Here is a 16778-nt window from a genome sequence, read left to right as displayed (position 1 = left end):
CCAAAATTTGTTTGATGGATCCATTTTTATCTAAGTAGTGCCAAAACACTTTCTGAATTGAATATGTGGATGTATAATAATGTATGAAAATACCACTTATTATATTGACCATGCATGCTTAGATATTAATCCTTGTTTTTTTTAAAAAAAAAGAATCCTTGCGGCAGCAATGACACAAGATGTAGGTAGTAGTACTTGGTGGAGCCTGCATATGTCAAGAAAACTGATGGCCAAGCAGAAACTGCGGCGTAGATATACTCAGGCATTGTAGTACTGGACTATATAACTGCCAGGTCCTACCTTCTCTCCTCTTTCTTTCTCCTTTGCCTGCAGCCAACTTTAGCTTTTCTCTCTCTCCTCTCCTCTTCCTCCCTCCCTCCCTCCCTCCCTCCCTCTGCAAGCTAAACATCGATCAGGCAGCTGCAGGCTAGTTAGGGTTGGTGCTTAGAGGGTGGTACCCTTCCTCCCTTGCATATCAAGCCTTGAGATCACCCCACCTTTTTGACCCCCCCAAACACACAAAGTTAGTAGTCCTTCGTTGGTTGGTACTAGAGCTAGACAGATCAAGGAGAGGAGGGGTGGTGCAGAAAGAAAGAGGGATCAGCTAGCTCTAGATAGAGGAAGGAGAGGCAGTTCTTAGCTGCTTGTTTGTAGCTAGATTTATTACACCTCCATACATAGCGAGCGAGGGCCGAGGATCCTGTACAGATGTCTCAGGCGATGTCGGGCGGCACCGGCGGCGGCGCAGGGCAGTTCGGGGACACGACGTTCACCAAGGTGTTCGTGGGGGGCCTTGCCTGGGAGACGCACAAGGAGGGCATGCGGGCCTACTTCGAGCAGTTCGGCGATATCCTTGAGGCCGTCGTCATCACTGACAAGAACACCGGTAGATCCAAGGGATACGGATTTGTGAGTTCTAAACCTTTTTTCCTTTAGAATCAAATCTCCTCCTTGTTAGCATATGATTTCCCCTCATAATCTGATCCATTCTCTGTGCTAATAATTTAGTATGGACGCATACCCTTATCTAACTGCTGCACCCTACCTCTTTGATTAGCCAAACAATTAGTTAGTGTGCAACAAGTTGCATATAAACCATTGAATTGATGAGGAGCTTAATACGATATGTATGTATCTAGTTGAGATGGTGATCTTGGATATTTGTAGGTAACGTTCCGTGAGCCAGAGGCAGCACTGAGAGCTTGCATCGATCCGTACCCGGTAATCGATGGAAGGAGGGCCAACTGCAACCTTGCCTATCTCGGGGTCAACAAGTCCAAGACTGCACCGGTGCCGCCATATCTGCAACCATATGGTAATTCGCTATGTCTTCTTCTTCGACAAAGAAAATAAATTGTGTCTTAAATATTCAGCAAAAGAATTTAAGTAAATGTATAAGCAAGAGCTGCATATGCATGCTAGATATGTACTGTTGGCTTGCTCAGTAATAAGGACAGAAGTGATGAATCATGTAGATCAAAGGTTTTTGCCTTTGCATCGCTTTGCATCATTTTATGCTAACGTATGCCTTGCGGCTAATTAATAAACTACTTTGCTACTAAGTTTTTTTCTAGCCTCTTAGTGCTGCCTTAAATTAAGTAAGATAATATTTCAGGCACTGCACTTTGAGAATCAAATCAATATTGTCTAAAGAAGAAAATGCATGCCTTTTTGTTTTAGAATCAACATATAACTAACTACTAACTAAAGTTTTATTTTTTTCACTATATAGAGCACCTGTGATGCAAGTACGTGATTTTTGGAAAAACACTTGCTTGTAGTTTTCAGTTAACACTTGCTTCACAGCACATAATCGACTACATATATATCATGAGAGAAGGGTCAACTAAAGAACATAGTATCCGGGTATCCGACAGTATTTCACCCAACATGAAAAAAAGCTGCATCGTCTCTAGCTTTCTGCAAAGCGCTAAAAGCAAGCGTGGTTAGTTATTCTTGGGGGTTGTTCCTTCCAGGCTTGCCTTGCTTCTTCCAATCCTGCATTCCAGCAGCTGCAGGTTCATCAGTAGTGCGCTTTTGCTAGCTGTCCTTGTCCTCTACAAAAATTATCTTCCTGCCGTACCCTTGCTTGTCTAACTAACTAACTGACTGACAATAGGATCGGAGTACTTTCTTATTAGCTAGTAATAATTCCAATGTCATGGAACATGCATGCATGCATTCATATTTTCTCTTAGCTTATTTTCTTAGAGCAGTTGTCCAAGCATAAAAATAGTTTCCTCCCTCCATCCCAAATTACAATTTATTTTGGCTTTTTTAGATACATATAGTTTTTGTTATGCATCTAGACATAATGTACATCTAGGTGCATAGAAAAATATATACATCTAGAAAAGCCAAAACAAGTTGTGCGTCATGCATGAGATTGCAAATTGAATACTAGTAGCAGATGAGTTATTAACCGCATCACTTTCAGTCTAATTAGATCTCGAGTGCATAAAATCATGGTTGGCACCGCATTATTCCTACGTACATGAATCTTACTGCTGGAATAATGTAACAGCCGTCTGCTGGAATCTTACTTGTTATCATTAACTTTGTTCCTTTCATGGATACGATGATGCGGCAGCTCATGTTTACGGGGGAGGCAACATGCGGGCAATGAAGTCCATCCAGACAGCTGGTGGTGCCAGCTTGATGAGCTTCGTGCCGGCCGATCATGGCATCCAGCAAGGGATTCCTACTACCTACAATCTTTATGCCGGGTGAGTAACGACTAACAGCTAGCCATGCATATATCCGATCGAGTACTTGCTTGGGCAATGCTTGGCCATGGCCGGCCGGGCGGGGGGGCAGCTTCTTTGGTTCTGCAGGCAGGCCAGGGGCGGCCAGCTCTGTGTGTCTCCCGATCTGTGCACTGCTCGGCTAGCTGTAAAGACATGGGTTTCGGTTAAAGGCAGCCGGCCAGCCTCTGGTCGTTAATGGTAGGAGGGGCCTGCGCCTGCACCGTCCATCATCCTTGCATGTGCATCTCTTCTTCCTGCATGTGCATGTGCCCGCCTATAGCTTGCCTCTAGTAGACCAATGCTAGCTAGCTCCTCCTACTGTAGATTGCGTTGGATGGATGCTCCTTTTGTGTGTGTGTGTATGCTGGTTGCTGGCTACCTCCTTGTGATACAATGCAATGCAGGGTTCAGGGTATTCATAGACGATTACTTCTAGTACGCACCGTACCATTCATATACTGTACTGTTCATCAGCTAGCGCTGTGTGCAGCTAGCAGAGGTTTCAGCGTGAGACTGAGCACGCCTCATGCACGTGCTGATGCCCCAGGTGCAAGTGTTGTGTTCCATATATATACCGCCTGCCTCGGGTACAGCGAGACTGCCATGTGGGAGCAAATCGCTTTGGAAAAAAGCTGCCTAGCTCCCTTGCTCTTGCGTTGCACGCTTCCTGCGGTCCTGCTTAATTTGATCGATCTGCGTGTCCGGTCAATGGACTTTGCATGACCCATGCAGCTAGCAGATGCCCTCATTTAATTTCATGTGTCGTATGGTTCAATAATAACCACTGATTGTAAATATATATTAGCAGTTTTACATCATGAATGGTGTTCAATCTTTTTCTTGGCAATGTTAATTTCAGGTATTCCCCATATTTCTCAGACTACGGCTACCCGCTGGTACTTATTCCCATTTCTCTTGCCATCCTGTGAGGTCCGAGCTCAAGATACGTGTCATGTCGTACTGATCATCTGTGCATGAAAAACTTGCAGAGCTACTACCAAGCCTACGGGGGGCTGCAGGGAGCCCAACAACAGTATGCTGTCTTCGGCAGCGGCGCAACCGCGGCAGCGGCAGGTCTAACAATGGCAGCGGCGAACTCCTCCGGGCTCTACCCCTACTTCCAATACGGTCCGGCGAGCGTGGCCGCAGCTGGGTATAGCATGGCTCAGTACCCCCAGTTGTACCAGTACGCCGCGGCTGGGGTGGGCGCCACGACAGCGGCGGCCACCCTGACCACGGTTGCCGGCGGCCTCCAGCAGTACGCTGGCGCGGTGGCGTTCACTCCCAATTCTATTGGCCAAGCAGGTAGTTTCACGCAACCATCTATCATCCTCAGTTACTCACTTAGCGTGATACAATGATCGGCCTACCTACTTTTCTTGCATTCTTGTAACTATACATATAGTATGTCAGCAACATAACTGACGACAGATGATTTTCCAGGCATGACAATGTCTCTGACAGCTCCAACTCTGCCGGCCCCGACACCGCAGTACCAGTTCAGCAGGCTTATTCCTTCTCACCTCGCTGCGGCTCCAGATCAGAAGCCCAGCTTGGCCTAGAGCAACACCATGGCTGCACCTCTCTCTCTCTCTCTCTCTCTCTCTCTCTCTCTCTCTCTCTCTCTCTCGTGTCTTTTCAACCATGCATGCACCTATCATCTTCTTCGGTTCCTTTGATACACGTGTCAGTAGTCACACACAGTCAATGCATACAAGTCTTAGCTTCAAGTGAAAGTGAACTGATGAATGCAGTATGGTGCACACTGCATGCACACCATATGCATGCTGTCTGCACAGCTGAGACTTGACTAACTTGACGCCAATGCTCACTCTGGGGTTGAGTGCATTCGGCTGACTAACACAAGGGACCATGCATGCCAGATTGGCAGGTCCAATTTTCCATCGCGCCATCGGCGCACTCCAGCTAAGGTTGACAATCATCTTCTCCTTTCTTTGTGCTATAAGTTGTTCTGAATCGGCTGCTACCTGATCTTGCTTCCTCCAAATGTCTAGCTCTCGTCTATCGGTCTACTAGAACGAAATTAAAAGATATTAGCTAGTTAATTAGTTTATGCATGCATATATATAGGTCACCTGCAGTTAGCATCGATCTCTTTAGTCATTAGGCATGTAGTTCACATACATTACTTTTTAGGCATTTCAAGTTTAATTATTTACTCATATAGTGTTCCTTGGACTCTTATGGAAGAGTGCAGGGGCAAATCAAGTCTGATGAGTCGCTGCTGGTTTTTCATGTGCAGCGTTACTCATCTAATTCTGTCATCCCTCAAGATGGCATTTTCCATGAGCCATGTGTAGGTCCACAGAAGTTTGTGGACACACACAAAAGGTTTACTGAATTAGCGGTCAAACAATTTGTGCTAGTCCTATTATATACACCTCTTCATGTACTGACTAATTAGGAGCACGCTCTTTTTAGTTTCTCTCCATTTTGGTCGTCCCTTCCTCTCCCATGTCACCATGCATCGATCATCTTCACATTATATTCATCACCAAGCAAGCCAGCCATGGTTAGGCCCAGTCAAGCTGCTGATCCACCATCAGATGAACACAATTGCTGCAACCACCCCTTATGGCAGACACACGTTATCGTTACTATTCGCTAGAGATTTATGTAATAGCTACTGTGAAATATATTTAGCTTCCTTCTAAGAGACTAATAGTGTTACCATGCTTATCTATCTCTTAAGCACAATTACATGAACTATCAGCTACATAATATGGCAAACTCTAATGTAGCTACCACTTGGCTGCATATTATGCCTAGCTTAACTATTTGCGCTAGCTGTGTGTCTTTTCTGGCCTGTGTTCCTTGCCCAGAATGCGTCTCTGCTGATTTCTTCTAATTAAGTGTGGTATAGCAGTTAACCTAGGGGAAGATGCATATTTATATGGCTCTTTTCATTTAAGAGATGATATCTTTTTATAGCTATATAGCTATTGCTAATCAAATTTTGGAAATTTTAACTTATTAGGATAAATCTAGACAAACTTATACTCTCTCTATTCCAAAGTGTAGTCGTTTTAGTAACTTTAGAGTTTGCTATGCATTAGATATAACGTATATCTAGATACATAGTAAAAATTTGAGTATTTATGATCAGGAAAGTAATGGTAGGCACGCATCTCTCAACAGCCGTGGCACGTATCACCTTTGGTCTGATTACAGTACATAGGTACTTGACCAAGCTGCAGGTCGGTCAGATTTTACATGCGTGGTCTATAGGCTAGCCACCAGTTGCTGGAGATTGACAGGGTAGACGTGATCCGGCGTGCCGTTGAAGGCCCTCTGGGCGAGCACCAGGTTGGCGGCCTGCGTCGGCTGCATGCATGGTAAGCGTCCGTACTCGTCGCGGTCGTCGCACGACTCCACCAACGGCAGGCAGGTGATGATCTCCTCCAGCTCTTGGCAGCACCCGCTGTCCACCACCGTAAAACCTGCAGCCATGAATGCGCCGTTGACGATCGGCGATCATCTTCGACGGTAGTACATCAATCTCTCTTAATTACGTGCAGGCTCGGCCGGCCTCGTACAGTTCATATGATGTATACCGGCCGTATTTGGTAGGGCTGGTGATCATGTCCTGCGTTAGGTGTTGGCGTAGACGAAGGCGGCGTCGGGGTGGCCGGCGTTGAGCTGGTCAACGAGTGATCCGAGCCCTCGGTCGAAGAATCTCACCATCTAGTTGATCACCTGGCCGACTGATGAAAATATATGTTTTCAACAGTCTCGGACCAACGAAATTAAGCTATTTTCTTGTAGTGTGGCCTGCTTCAGCTTGTGGGGCCATCATCATCCTAAGGTTGGGGACGCAGCCGAGCGGCCCCACACCGGCCAGGAGGAACTTCTTCAGCCCAACACTGAACAGAGCCTGCAAAGCCGTCGTCGCTGTAGTAGCAATCGGTCAGCTGATGACGTGGATTGGCAGCTAGTGACACAATAATCGGTCAGCTAGCTAGTGAGTAGTGAGTGAGGCCGGCAGACTTACCAGTATCTGGCGGGCGTAGAGGTCGAGCAGGAGGCCGGCGTACTCGTCGAGTGTGTACCTGTCGCCGGAGTCGTAGAGCGGCGCGAGGAGGTAGTTGTTGATGTAGTCGTTGCCGCCCAGCACCATGACGGCCACCGACCTCGCGAGGTGCCGCTCGTAGCCGCTCCGGTCGTCTTCGTCACCGAACTGGGACCTGATAGCGTTCAGGTTGCTCTCCAAGTTGAGCACCTGCTGGCTCAGGCTGAACCTGTCACCCTGCAGAACCCCAAACATGCAGCTCAGTGCAGTGTCAGTCAGTCAGCGTCGCTCCTCCCTGCGCACGAGGAATTCGGCCTTGATTATTGTATCTGCAGAAGATTATATTACTGCCGAGTGCGTACCAGGTGGCGGCCTGTCTCGTCGAGGATTCCCCCAGCTGCGGAGGCGTAGTTGACGCCACCTAGCAACGCCGTCCCGTTGAGGCCGGGGGTCGTGTACGGCGGCACGTACTCGAGGCCCAGCAGGTCACCTGAAGAAAGATGACGATGACTCAGGGCGTCGACGACGGTCTTGCCGTTGCAGAACCTGCCGGTGGCGGCGCCCCGCGGCGGGAAGTCGAGGCCGTAGGGGTAGTATGTAGTCGGCCCTGGCGAGAGCGCCGGGGAGCGCGTCGTCGTTGCCGGCGTCCACCAGCGAGTCGCTGAACACGAACAGCTGCAGGAGCAGCAAGTTTGGTATGCAGGCCGCCGCGTCGTTTCCCGTTGGGTCCGGTGCGGTGCCTGCTCCCCTTTTTCTGTGTTGACGGATGCTTGGCTCGTCGCGACGCCATCGAACGACAGGCCAAGCCGGGCGCCGGGGCGGTGATAGCACCAACCAAAGCCAGGCGGATCACGACGTCGCGTGTCCGTGTCCCTCTCCTGCCTGAATTGACGATTCCTCCTGCCGATCCCGGGTCGGGTGATAGGATGCCCGGCCTGCCCGAATTATTAACTACCTGGTCGTGATCTGCTGCTCTCTTCTATAATTTCTTTTTTCTCGTTCTGGCCCGCGCCCGCCTAATCACGGCGACGTTGACCAGCTCCACACCGAGAAAAGCTGTGTTTTTTTTGAAAGACTGAAAAGCTGTGTGCTGTGTCCAGAAGAAATGTGACGGCCTCATTAGTCAGCCACTACAAGCCTGTAACACAAAGACCCATTGGAAGCTTCAACCAAATTGACGAAAATTTGTCTTTTTTTTGGCTGTACACCTTTGACAGTGACAGGTCCCATAAAAATCTTAACTTGTCTCTTCCATTGTTTTAATTAAATATCACCCAACCAACTGATGGAGAGCGAGGGAGAGAGAGGGGAAGGCACCCGTCGATGGAGAGAAAGATGGTGGGCCTCGCTCGCCAACCACCCTCCTCAACTTTGACCAACTTAAGTGGGCCCCACCGCACGAAAGAAAATCAAAAGGGGCAGACAGGAGCCGCCAGATTTACCTCTCTTGCCACTGCTCTTCTTCCACCCTCGCCTTTTCTCTACCTGCCCGGCTGCCCCGCCCGCCGGCGCCGCTCCTCCGGTTCCCGGCGAGGCCCGTTTCCGCGCCACCGTCTGCTTCTCCTGGACACGGATCGGCCTCTGCCTCACCCGAATCGTCCTACGCGCGCCGGGGATCGAGGTCCCGCGGGCTCCTCAGCGCGGGGGCGCCTCGCCGCCTGAATCGAGCTCCTCGCTGCGGAACAAGGCGAGGGGATCATGCTGGATGGTTGAGAATGGCGTCGCGCAAAGCCATGCTGCAGAGCACCGCGGAGGCCGCGATACGCTCCATCGGTCTCGGCTTCGACGTCGTCAGCGACATCCGAATCAAGTACTGCAAGCAGCGCAGCTCGCCCGACCCGTGGCTCATCCAGCTCGACCATGGGGAGGTTCAGGATATCGTGCTTCCCGGCGGCCTCACGGTTGCCGGTGTCACCAAGTCGATTAAGTGTGACAAGGGGGAACGGATGAGGTTCCGCTCCGATGTCCTGTCGTTCCAGCAGGTGTTACCCTTTTGTTTTGGTTCTACTATATGATATCCGCTTCACTTCTTATGTACTACCATGCTAGTTTGATGCTACTTCAATATGTCAAACTGTATCAGCTAATTAGTATAGTCCTGCAATCTGTCAATAGAAATAGGAACTGAATCAGTCGGAAACATTCAACATTTCCAATGTTGGAAACAGAGACTTCAACATACATTTAATTCAAGAGACATGCGAGTCCCTTGAGGCAGATGCTTCTCTACAAAAGTTATACTTCTAGTGCTACTAATGTCACAAGCTTCATTGTTGATTGTTTTATGGTTAGCAATTCATATGCTTTATGATTCACACTTGCTTCATTGTCCATTCTTGATTGTTTTATTTCGTAAAGAACTACACTGTCATATCATGCATTTTTTTTCCTCTTCAACTGTTACCACTTTAATGGTAGAGTACATTTATACATCCATAAAAGCTTCAATGTAACATCTACATCATGTTTATAATGTTCAGAACAGCCAGTTGGCCATCTTCCTCAAATTCTGAAGCATTTTGCAGATGTCAGAGCAATTCAACCAGGAGCTATCCTTGTCTGGGAAAATTCCATCTGGCTTGTTCAATACTATGTTTGAATTTACTGGCAGCTGGCAGAAAGATGCTTCTAATACCAAGACACTTGCATTTGATGGGTGGTATGTCACACTGTACAGCGTTGCACTCTCAAAAGGACAAATTGTACTCCGGGATCATGTTAAACAGGCTGTTCCATCAACCTGGGAACCTGCTGCCTTGGCAAGGTTAGGTTCATGTCTCAATCTACAGTTTTGACACTTATTACAAAAAAAGAATAGGCGATTGAATGTAAGATAAAAACTCTGTATTTCTCCTTCAGTTCGCATTAGGTTTTCTCTCTTGACTTTATCTGCCTCATCTGTCATTGGCTAAGTGGTAAATCCGTGTGCCACACCTCATAACCTGTCATCTGATGCCATTTCTAATCCTTACTAATTTCGCGAATCACATGTAAATAATATCAGCTTCCCATTTTCACCAAGACATTCTCTGAGTTATAATGACATCAATGCAACTTTTTACTCTTCAGGTTCATCAAAAAATTTGGCACTCATATAGTTGTTGGTCTAAAGATGGGTGGGAAAGATGTAATTTATTTGAAACAAAATCATTCATCAAGCTTGCAAGCTGCTGATGTTCAAAAACGATTGAAGGACATGTCAGACAGAAGATTTCTTGATGCAAATGGGCAATCTGACATGAGTTTCAAGGACGCATATGGGAATAATAAGGTGCTTTCCGACCCTCTGTTGCCTCCTCTTGTCCCAGGATATCTTCCATTCAACATCAATGACTACTGTTGAAGTGGTCCTGCACAGGAAATCTTATTTGATATTTTATGATTGTTTTGTTGAACACCCCTCAACATGCTGCAACTCCTAAAGGAATGCTGCTTTTGACCAGTGGAATTTGTGTTCATCATCTTGATTACTAAGCAAACAAACATAAAAATAGTAATTTATTACATTGAAGTTGTAGTTGTAGGAAGTTTGGAGCCCCAGATGGCCAATATTGTCTTCTCTGATATGGTACATACACACAGATATATGGGCATGTGACATAGTTGTTCCAGTAGAGAAATATTTAGATGGCAAAGAGAAACATACATTAACAATAATATTAACTTTCCCGAGATATCATGCCCATAGTTCTTAACTGCCTATCATCTCTGAATTCTAAGTTTTAACATTAGATCTTACTTTTTTCTGGCACGGTCATATATATTTGTTGTGAAAGGATGCTGGTTGGACACAATATGTTCTCAGCTTATGTTCTTCATCCACAATTTCTGATTTTCATTGTTATGTGCTGTACAGAGCGATACCAGAGAGCAACAACTGAGATTTGTACAGTCCAGTCCATTGAATTCTTACTCGTCGAATGAGGTAGAGAGCTTTGTGTTCATAATGTTCATCATTGTTTGTGCAAAGAATCAGACATATTAGCTGGCTGTCTTTGATGACAAACATTTTTGTTCTCCCTTTCTCAGGATCTGGTGATGATGCCTAAGCGAAGAGGTGGGAAGGATAAAGATTTTATTTCTCATAGCGAGTGGCTTAATACCGTCCAAACAGAGCCTGATGTTATCTCAATGTCCTTTATACCAATTACTTCACTATTGAATGGAGTTCCTGGAAGTGGATTTTTGAACCATGCAATTAATCTGTACCTTCGACGTAAGTGACATTTCACCCTCTTTCAAGATGCAGTATTTCAAAGCTGTACCTAATTTAAGTGAACATGAAAACCATAGTCAGTTATGAATGATGCTCGAAGAAATCTGCATATACAGCCACAGTAACAAGGTCGCCATTGACACTTTTGAAACTTGTTTACTGTTTTTGCCCTAGACATAGCTAGGATATTTCTGGTTTAACATATGAAAAGAACTGTTTTTTAATATGCTTTTGATGTAAGGTTTTCAATTGCTACTATGCTTGAAAACATCAATGGCCGACTACGAAAGATAGCTAAATTTATTTTTTTTCTCAGAAGAAACAAAAAGTTACCTTTCTTTAAGGAGACCCAGAATAGAATGCATGCCTGGGGTATGGTAGTTAGACAATCGTTGCACTCCTACTAAGCTAATGACATGCGAAAATAGAAAAAAAACGGTGCAAGATTCTATGGGGAAGAAATCCTAAATGTGCTAACTTATGGTTGCATCCTTATGATTATATATGCTCTCATTGTTTAACTAGTATATAAAGTCATAATGAAACACGTAAGCTAGCAAAAGTAGTATTAGGCTGCAAGTCCAATTGCAACGTATCAATAGCCAGGTGATATATTGAAATTTGGTGCAGATAAACCCCCAATCGAGGAATTGCATCAGTTTTTAGAGTTCCAGCTTCCAAGGCAGTGGGCACCTGTTTACAGTGATCTTGCTCTTGGTCCTCAGAGGAGAAGGCAAAGCAGTACATCTTTACCAGTTAATATAATCGGTCCAAAGCTTTATGTTTGTACCAACATGGTAATTAAAGCAATCTTTATCCTTTTTCTTAAGAAAAAAAATGATCTACCATTTCTTAAGTTCCCTTTTTTTCCACTAAGATGAGGGTTTGAATTTTTGTTCATGCCTTCTCCCCTTCATCTTTTGAATGGCATCTCAAACTTGCTGCAGGTTGATGTGGGTAAAAGACCAGTTACTGGACTCCGCTTGTTCCTTGAAGGAAGGAAGAGCAACAAATTAGCTATACATCTCCAGCATCTCTGCTCTCTTCCCCAGATTATTCAGCTAGAAGACGACCCTTACAATCACCAAACTCAAGAATATGACCGCAAATACTACGAACCAATTGGACCGTGGAAGCGTTTCTCTCATGTCTGTACAGCACCAGTGGAGTCAGACGATTTGTCCATTGTCAGGGGGGCACAGTTAGAAGTGGTCAACCATGGGTTCAAGAAAATACTGTTCCTTCGCCTGCATTTCTCCAAAGCCTGCAATGCTGCTCTTGTCAAGAACTCCGAATGGGAGAATTCTCCCAACCTGGCTCAGAAATCAGGTCTTATCTCAACACTCATTAGTACACATTTCTCCTCAGTGGCTCAAAAGCCCCCACCGCGGCCAGCTGATGTGAACATCAACTCAGCAGTGTTCCCTGGTGGTCCACCTGTTCCAGTGCAGACCCCAAAGCTGCTCAAGTTTGTTGATCCAACAGAGATGATGCGAGGGCCACAAGACTCACCAGGCTATTGGGTGGTTTCAGGAGCAAAGCTTAACCTTGAGAGGGGTAAGATATCATTGCGAGTGAAATACTCACTGTTGACAGCTATGATTCCTGATGACGAGTTTTCACTTGATGACGATGAATGCTAGCACCTCCAACAAAACGAAACCTGTGTAGCTAACATTGATGATACAAATGAAGGATCTAAGATTTCCACAGCATTCGTGCATCCATTTGAAGTTCCAGCGGTATACACTGTGGTTTTTCAACATCATAGCATAAATGACTTCTCTGTCCTGAATGAGTGAGAAAATTTGTTGTACCATTTCTTTGTGGTGTGAAATATAGTTATCAGTGTAGATGATAGATCAAATTATTGTAAATATGAGATGGGTCAAGAATTATATTGTTTGTTCTTTATGCACGTCTGTGTGACGCCCTCCCTTTCCATACGGAGATGTGTTATCTATAAGAGGTGGCAAATGTAGCATTAACCAGGGCGAGACAGCATTGAAAGAGAACCCTTGTAGAATCAGCCAAACAATGTGCAGCCATGGACAAGGATTTCTTTTAATCACCCTCCCTTCGGAGAAAGTAGGGTACATTCAAAGCACCCTAGTTGTTGCTAATGAGGCTTTGTTTTTTGATCAAATTTGCAATGTATTCTGCAACCCAAAAGGATCCAGGCTCATTGCAGCAATAGCCATGTGTGTGACCTTCTGTTTCGACCGACAAGTTGACCCCCGGTGCGCGCTTTGATATCTGATCCTCCAAATTAACACAAGATAGGTAGCGTCAAGCAGCCAATTCCTCAACTCCGGTTATCAGAATAACAAATTATATGTTCACCTCTTCTAAGTGAGATAGTGGACCCCAATGATCGTCTACACCAAACAAAAAGGCAATTTTATCCTCTTTAGCTCTGACAAACGTCCAGTCTGGTTCCTCAGTAAGCTGGAGCGCAAGAAGAAAGTTGTCAATAGCCACTATGCTAGAGGAGGGTCTCTAGTAACTCAAAATAGAACTGTTGCTAGAACAGCTCATTCATCTGCATGCAGCAACAAGTAGTCAAAGTTGCGAGTTACCTTTTGGAACTCTGTCATTGCCATGAAAAGAACATTGCGCATCGTATGGTACTGCAAAAGTTCATAACAAAGGAGCAAATGCATCAATATCTTCAGATGGGAAGCATATAAAAGTGATGCGACTCACGTAGTCATGTAGTTACTAGAAGTTCAGAACTCACCTTTAAAAGATGGCAGCATGCAACATCAACAGCTGCTACAGACCATGAAGGTCCAAGGAACCTTCTCACAATACCCCTTGTAATTGAAGGTCGGAGTGACCTGATGAAAGATGCAAATAAACTAACCCCTTTACTAAGGAGTGATGACCTGATCCAAGTGGAGAAGGCCCGGTTCATCAAAACGATTAGTCGATTCGGGAACAGACTTGAAGCCCAAGTCAAAGTGAGATACCAATTAATTCCTAAACAGATAAAATATCATTACTAACTTAATGTTATAATAAGCTATATGCCTATATGTCATATACAGACTCCCATGCTGCAGTGCTTATTAAAAAGGGAAAACAATCTAGATCGCATCCTCCTCCCCTTCATTTGAGACCACTCACTGTGTTATATTCAGTGTTGATGCAATCATGCCACCTTAACTAGACTATCACAACTTTGGTAATAGAAGGAACATGCTACACTAAAAAGAACTTGATCCGAGCATTTCAGTACCTTGCGATATACCCAATTGCTGATTGTGTTACAGAATTCTTGTTCAACTTCAAAAATGGATAGAGTCCTACAAACATTTTTATCTGTCCAAGAGAAGTGGAGACAAAAGTTAGTAAACTGTAAGGACGGGTTGTAGGAAGGACTGCCAGACATGGGCAAGAATCGATACCTTGTTCTGAAGTCTTTTAAAGACTTCCAGACCTATGTATGCACCAATTGAATGTCCAACCTTCATTTAAACAGACAAATGTAATTCTCTTTTGGGACCAATAAAGAGCTAGAATTAAGATGCAGAGGTTCCCAGAAAGGGAACAAAAGGGGGAATTTAAGTAAGAACTATGAGCAGGCCACTGCATTCTAGCAAGAACAGTTCCAAACGTCCTAGAGTTCATGCGCATATCATGTTAATCCATACAACCTGTTATGCCATAATAATGCTGTGGAATATTACAGTGATTAATAGATCTACAATATGATTTCACAGTAAATAGGGAGGTGAGAGCTTGGGCCAGATGGTCAAGTAGTCAAATTTTGAGATGCATAACTCTTCTAGATCACATAAGTATCCAGATATTATTTGGAAAATTCAATCAGAGGCTTTGCACTTCAAGACAAATACCAGATCTCTGATATCGGTATACTCGTTTAAGATTACAAATGCCTGTATACTACTATGTTAAGAAAACATCCTAGAGTTTTCAGTTAGAATTGAACAACTTAAATGAAGGTTTGTAGTGGTGAAGGCGAAAGTTTACCAAAACTATTGATTGTTCAGTATGTTGAAGCTCTTGTTCAATGAAATCAACCTGCAGGCATGGACGTGAATTAAACTGGATAAAAATATGGGATAAAATCATAGGACAGTCATGGCCATGCAAATAAAGGAGTAAAATCTTCTCCTGAACAAATTTATTAAAAAGTAAAGCAACATATAAAACAGAACATATAAAGACAACGGCGGATGAAACAACTATGAGGCAGAGAGTGTTTTGCCATCTCAATGGCTTTGCTTTTAATACGAGGCATTCCTCTCTCTGTTTTGTTGTTTCTTTTGTGATCAATGTTGCAGAAACCAAAAGCTGCTGCAGCAGCAACAAAAAGAGACAAAAATAATATATAGAGAAGTTTCAATTGATAGAGTATGCAAGCTGCACCTTATGGTCAATTTGTTCGTGCAGCGAAAACAATCGTCCATGCTCATAATCCTGTCACGAAAAGTATAAAATAAGCTCTGCTGGCAAAATAATGAGATATGGTGAATAAGGAATTCAATGAACCATAATATAAACATTCAACAATTTCTAATATATGTGTGTTACAAGGTTTGTGGCTTGCATTCAGAGTTGCGTGTGAAACAAACATCAGCCAAGTTGTTTGTTACCTTCTGGCTATGCGAAATGTGCCCTATAGCTGGACAGCAGATAAAGGTTCATCAGCAAGCAGCAAGCTACACAGATAGTTCATACGATGCAAAAAGTGCATTGCAATTACCTGTAATAGAAGCCTGCCCACCGAGGTTCTCATAGAGAGCTTCGACAAAGTCCTTATAAAATGCAGCAATTCCTACAAAACAGAAACTGGTCACAGTCATGAGCATTTCAACATAAGAGTCCTGTTAACTTTTCAGTGCTTCGCAGACCTGGATTTCCAGGAATAACCAGCACATGGAGGGACGGCTCCTTGGACCTTATCTCAAGCAATTCTGTAGCAAAGCTGCAAGGAATCGCGACACTTGTAAGAACTATGAACGCCTAATTAGCATAAAAAATTCAGTAATTCCTCAACTCAACACCACTGTTGTGTCATTATCTAAAAGACCACCAATGTCCTGTAAGTTGCCGGAACTTAAAGTCAATGCAATGCGGGTACCTAGACACCATGCATATCCTGGTTGCGGCCTGCTCCCTTGGGAACGGCGTGAGCCTCGCTTTCTCCATGGATACAGTGCCTGGGCCTGACCTCGCGCCGCACACCGATCTAAACAACCTGTAGCGCTAGCCAGGCGAGCAAAACGTCATGGAACGAACAAAATCACTGCAAACGGTGAAGGATACAGAAGCAATCAGCTCGAACCAACCTGAGTGCTGCACAAATCAACGGCGCACCGGAGCGAGCCTGAAGAAATCACGCGGCGATTTGGTTACGGGAGGCAGAGGCTGGTGGCGATTCGAGGGGTCGATATGCTTACCCATCCACTGCGATTGGATCGGGGAGGAAGAGGAGGAACTGGGGATGCCCGTGGGTGCGTAGAGCGCCGGTGAGCGGAGAGACCGACGCGGCGCGACGGCGAGAGTGGCGGGCGGAGTGTCAACTGCCTTTCCAATCAGATCGGGAGGGCAACACCAGGCACGTGAGATGAGGATGGGACGAGGCGAGTACATCGCAGCTGTCTAATAGATAATAGATAGTCCTCGTGCAATGATATCTTATTTTAAGATATAACTAAACAAACAACTTTGTAGTAGCATATTTCTTTATTTGTAAAATTAAAAATATTATGACTCGTACAATAATGAATAAGCGGTCTTATATTTTTTTAAATTT

General features: G+C 44.9%; 4 protein-coding genes across 6 annotated transcripts; 2 read left to right on the top strand and 2 right to left on the bottom strand.

Moving 5' to 3' along the window:
* The first annotated feature begins 338 nt into the window (after positions 1–338).
* LOC112895684 (RNA-binding protein 24-B-like) lies at positions 339–5554 on the top strand. The gene is made up of 6 exons (XM_025963670.1): positions 339–909; positions 1168–1315; positions 2591–2726; positions 3607–3643; positions 3737–4052; positions 4191–5554. Exons 1-6 carry the CDS (start codon positions 709–711, stop codon positions 4307–4309), a joined length of 957 nt encoding a protein of 318 aa, XP_025819455.1. The 5' UTR covers positions 339–708; the 3' UTR covers positions 4310–5554.
* A 379-nt stretch (positions 5555–5933) lies between these two features.
* Positions 5934–7567, bottom strand: LOC112895609 (GDSL esterase/lipase At1g71250-like). Its single transcript, XM_025963584.1, has 3 exons — positions 7542–7567; positions 7140–7452; positions 5934–7014 (listed from the first exon to the last, which is right to left on the bottom strand). Exons 1-3 carry the CDS (start codon positions 7565–7567, stop codon positions 6727–6729), a joined length of 627 nt encoding a protein of 208 aa, XP_025819369.1. The 3' UTR covers positions 5934–6726.
* Positions 7568–8202: 635 nt separating this feature from the next.
* LOC112893098 (MACPF domain-containing protein At4g24290-like) lies at positions 8203–12939 on the top strand. The gene is made up of 7 exons (XM_025960263.1): positions 8203–8759; positions 9303–9541; positions 9847–10048; positions 10634–10702; positions 10807–10993; positions 11624–11790; positions 11941–12939. Exons 1-7 carry the CDS (start codon positions 8493–8495, stop codon positions 12634–12636), a joined length of 1827 nt encoding a protein of 608 aa, XP_025816048.1. The 5' UTR covers positions 8203–8492; the 3' UTR covers positions 12637–12939.
* Positions 12940–12977: 38 nt separating this feature from the next.
* On the bottom strand, positions 12978–16591 carry LOC112893099 (lipid droplet-associated hydrolase). 3 transcript variants are annotated; one of them, XM_025960264.1, is made up of 14 exons: positions 16423–16591; positions 16312–16349; positions 16104–16228; positions 15874–15947; positions 15726–15797; positions 15616–15644; positions 15389–15439; positions 14990–15040; positions 14404–14463; positions 14235–14317; positions 13734–13881; positions 13573–13623; positions 13337–13441; positions 12978–13249 (listed from the first exon to the last, which is right to left on the bottom strand). In XM_025960264.1, exons 1-14 carry the CDS (start codon positions 16424–16426, stop codon positions 13103–13105), a joined length of 1038 nt encoding a protein of 345 aa, XP_025816049.1. In that variant the 5' UTR covers positions 16427–16591; the 3' UTR covers positions 12978–13102. The 3 variants fall into 3 exon arrangements, with proteins under 3 accessions (XP_025816049.1, XP_025816050.1, XP_025816051.1); XM_025960265.1 differs by having other exon boundaries at positions 13734–13833; XM_025960266.1 differs by having other exon boundaries at positions 16104–16220.
* Between the last annotated feature and the right edge of the window lie 187 nt (positions 16592–16778).

The sequence above is a fragment of the Panicum hallii genome, chromosome 5 (assembly GCF_002211085.1).
Source record: "Panicum hallii strain FIL2 chromosome 5, PHallii_v3.1, whole genome shotgun sequence".
Taxonomy (NCBI): domain Eukaryota; kingdom Viridiplantae; phylum Streptophyta; class Magnoliopsida; order Poales; family Poaceae; genus Panicum; species Panicum hallii.
This window is presented reverse-complemented; position numbering and strand designations above follow the sequence as displayed.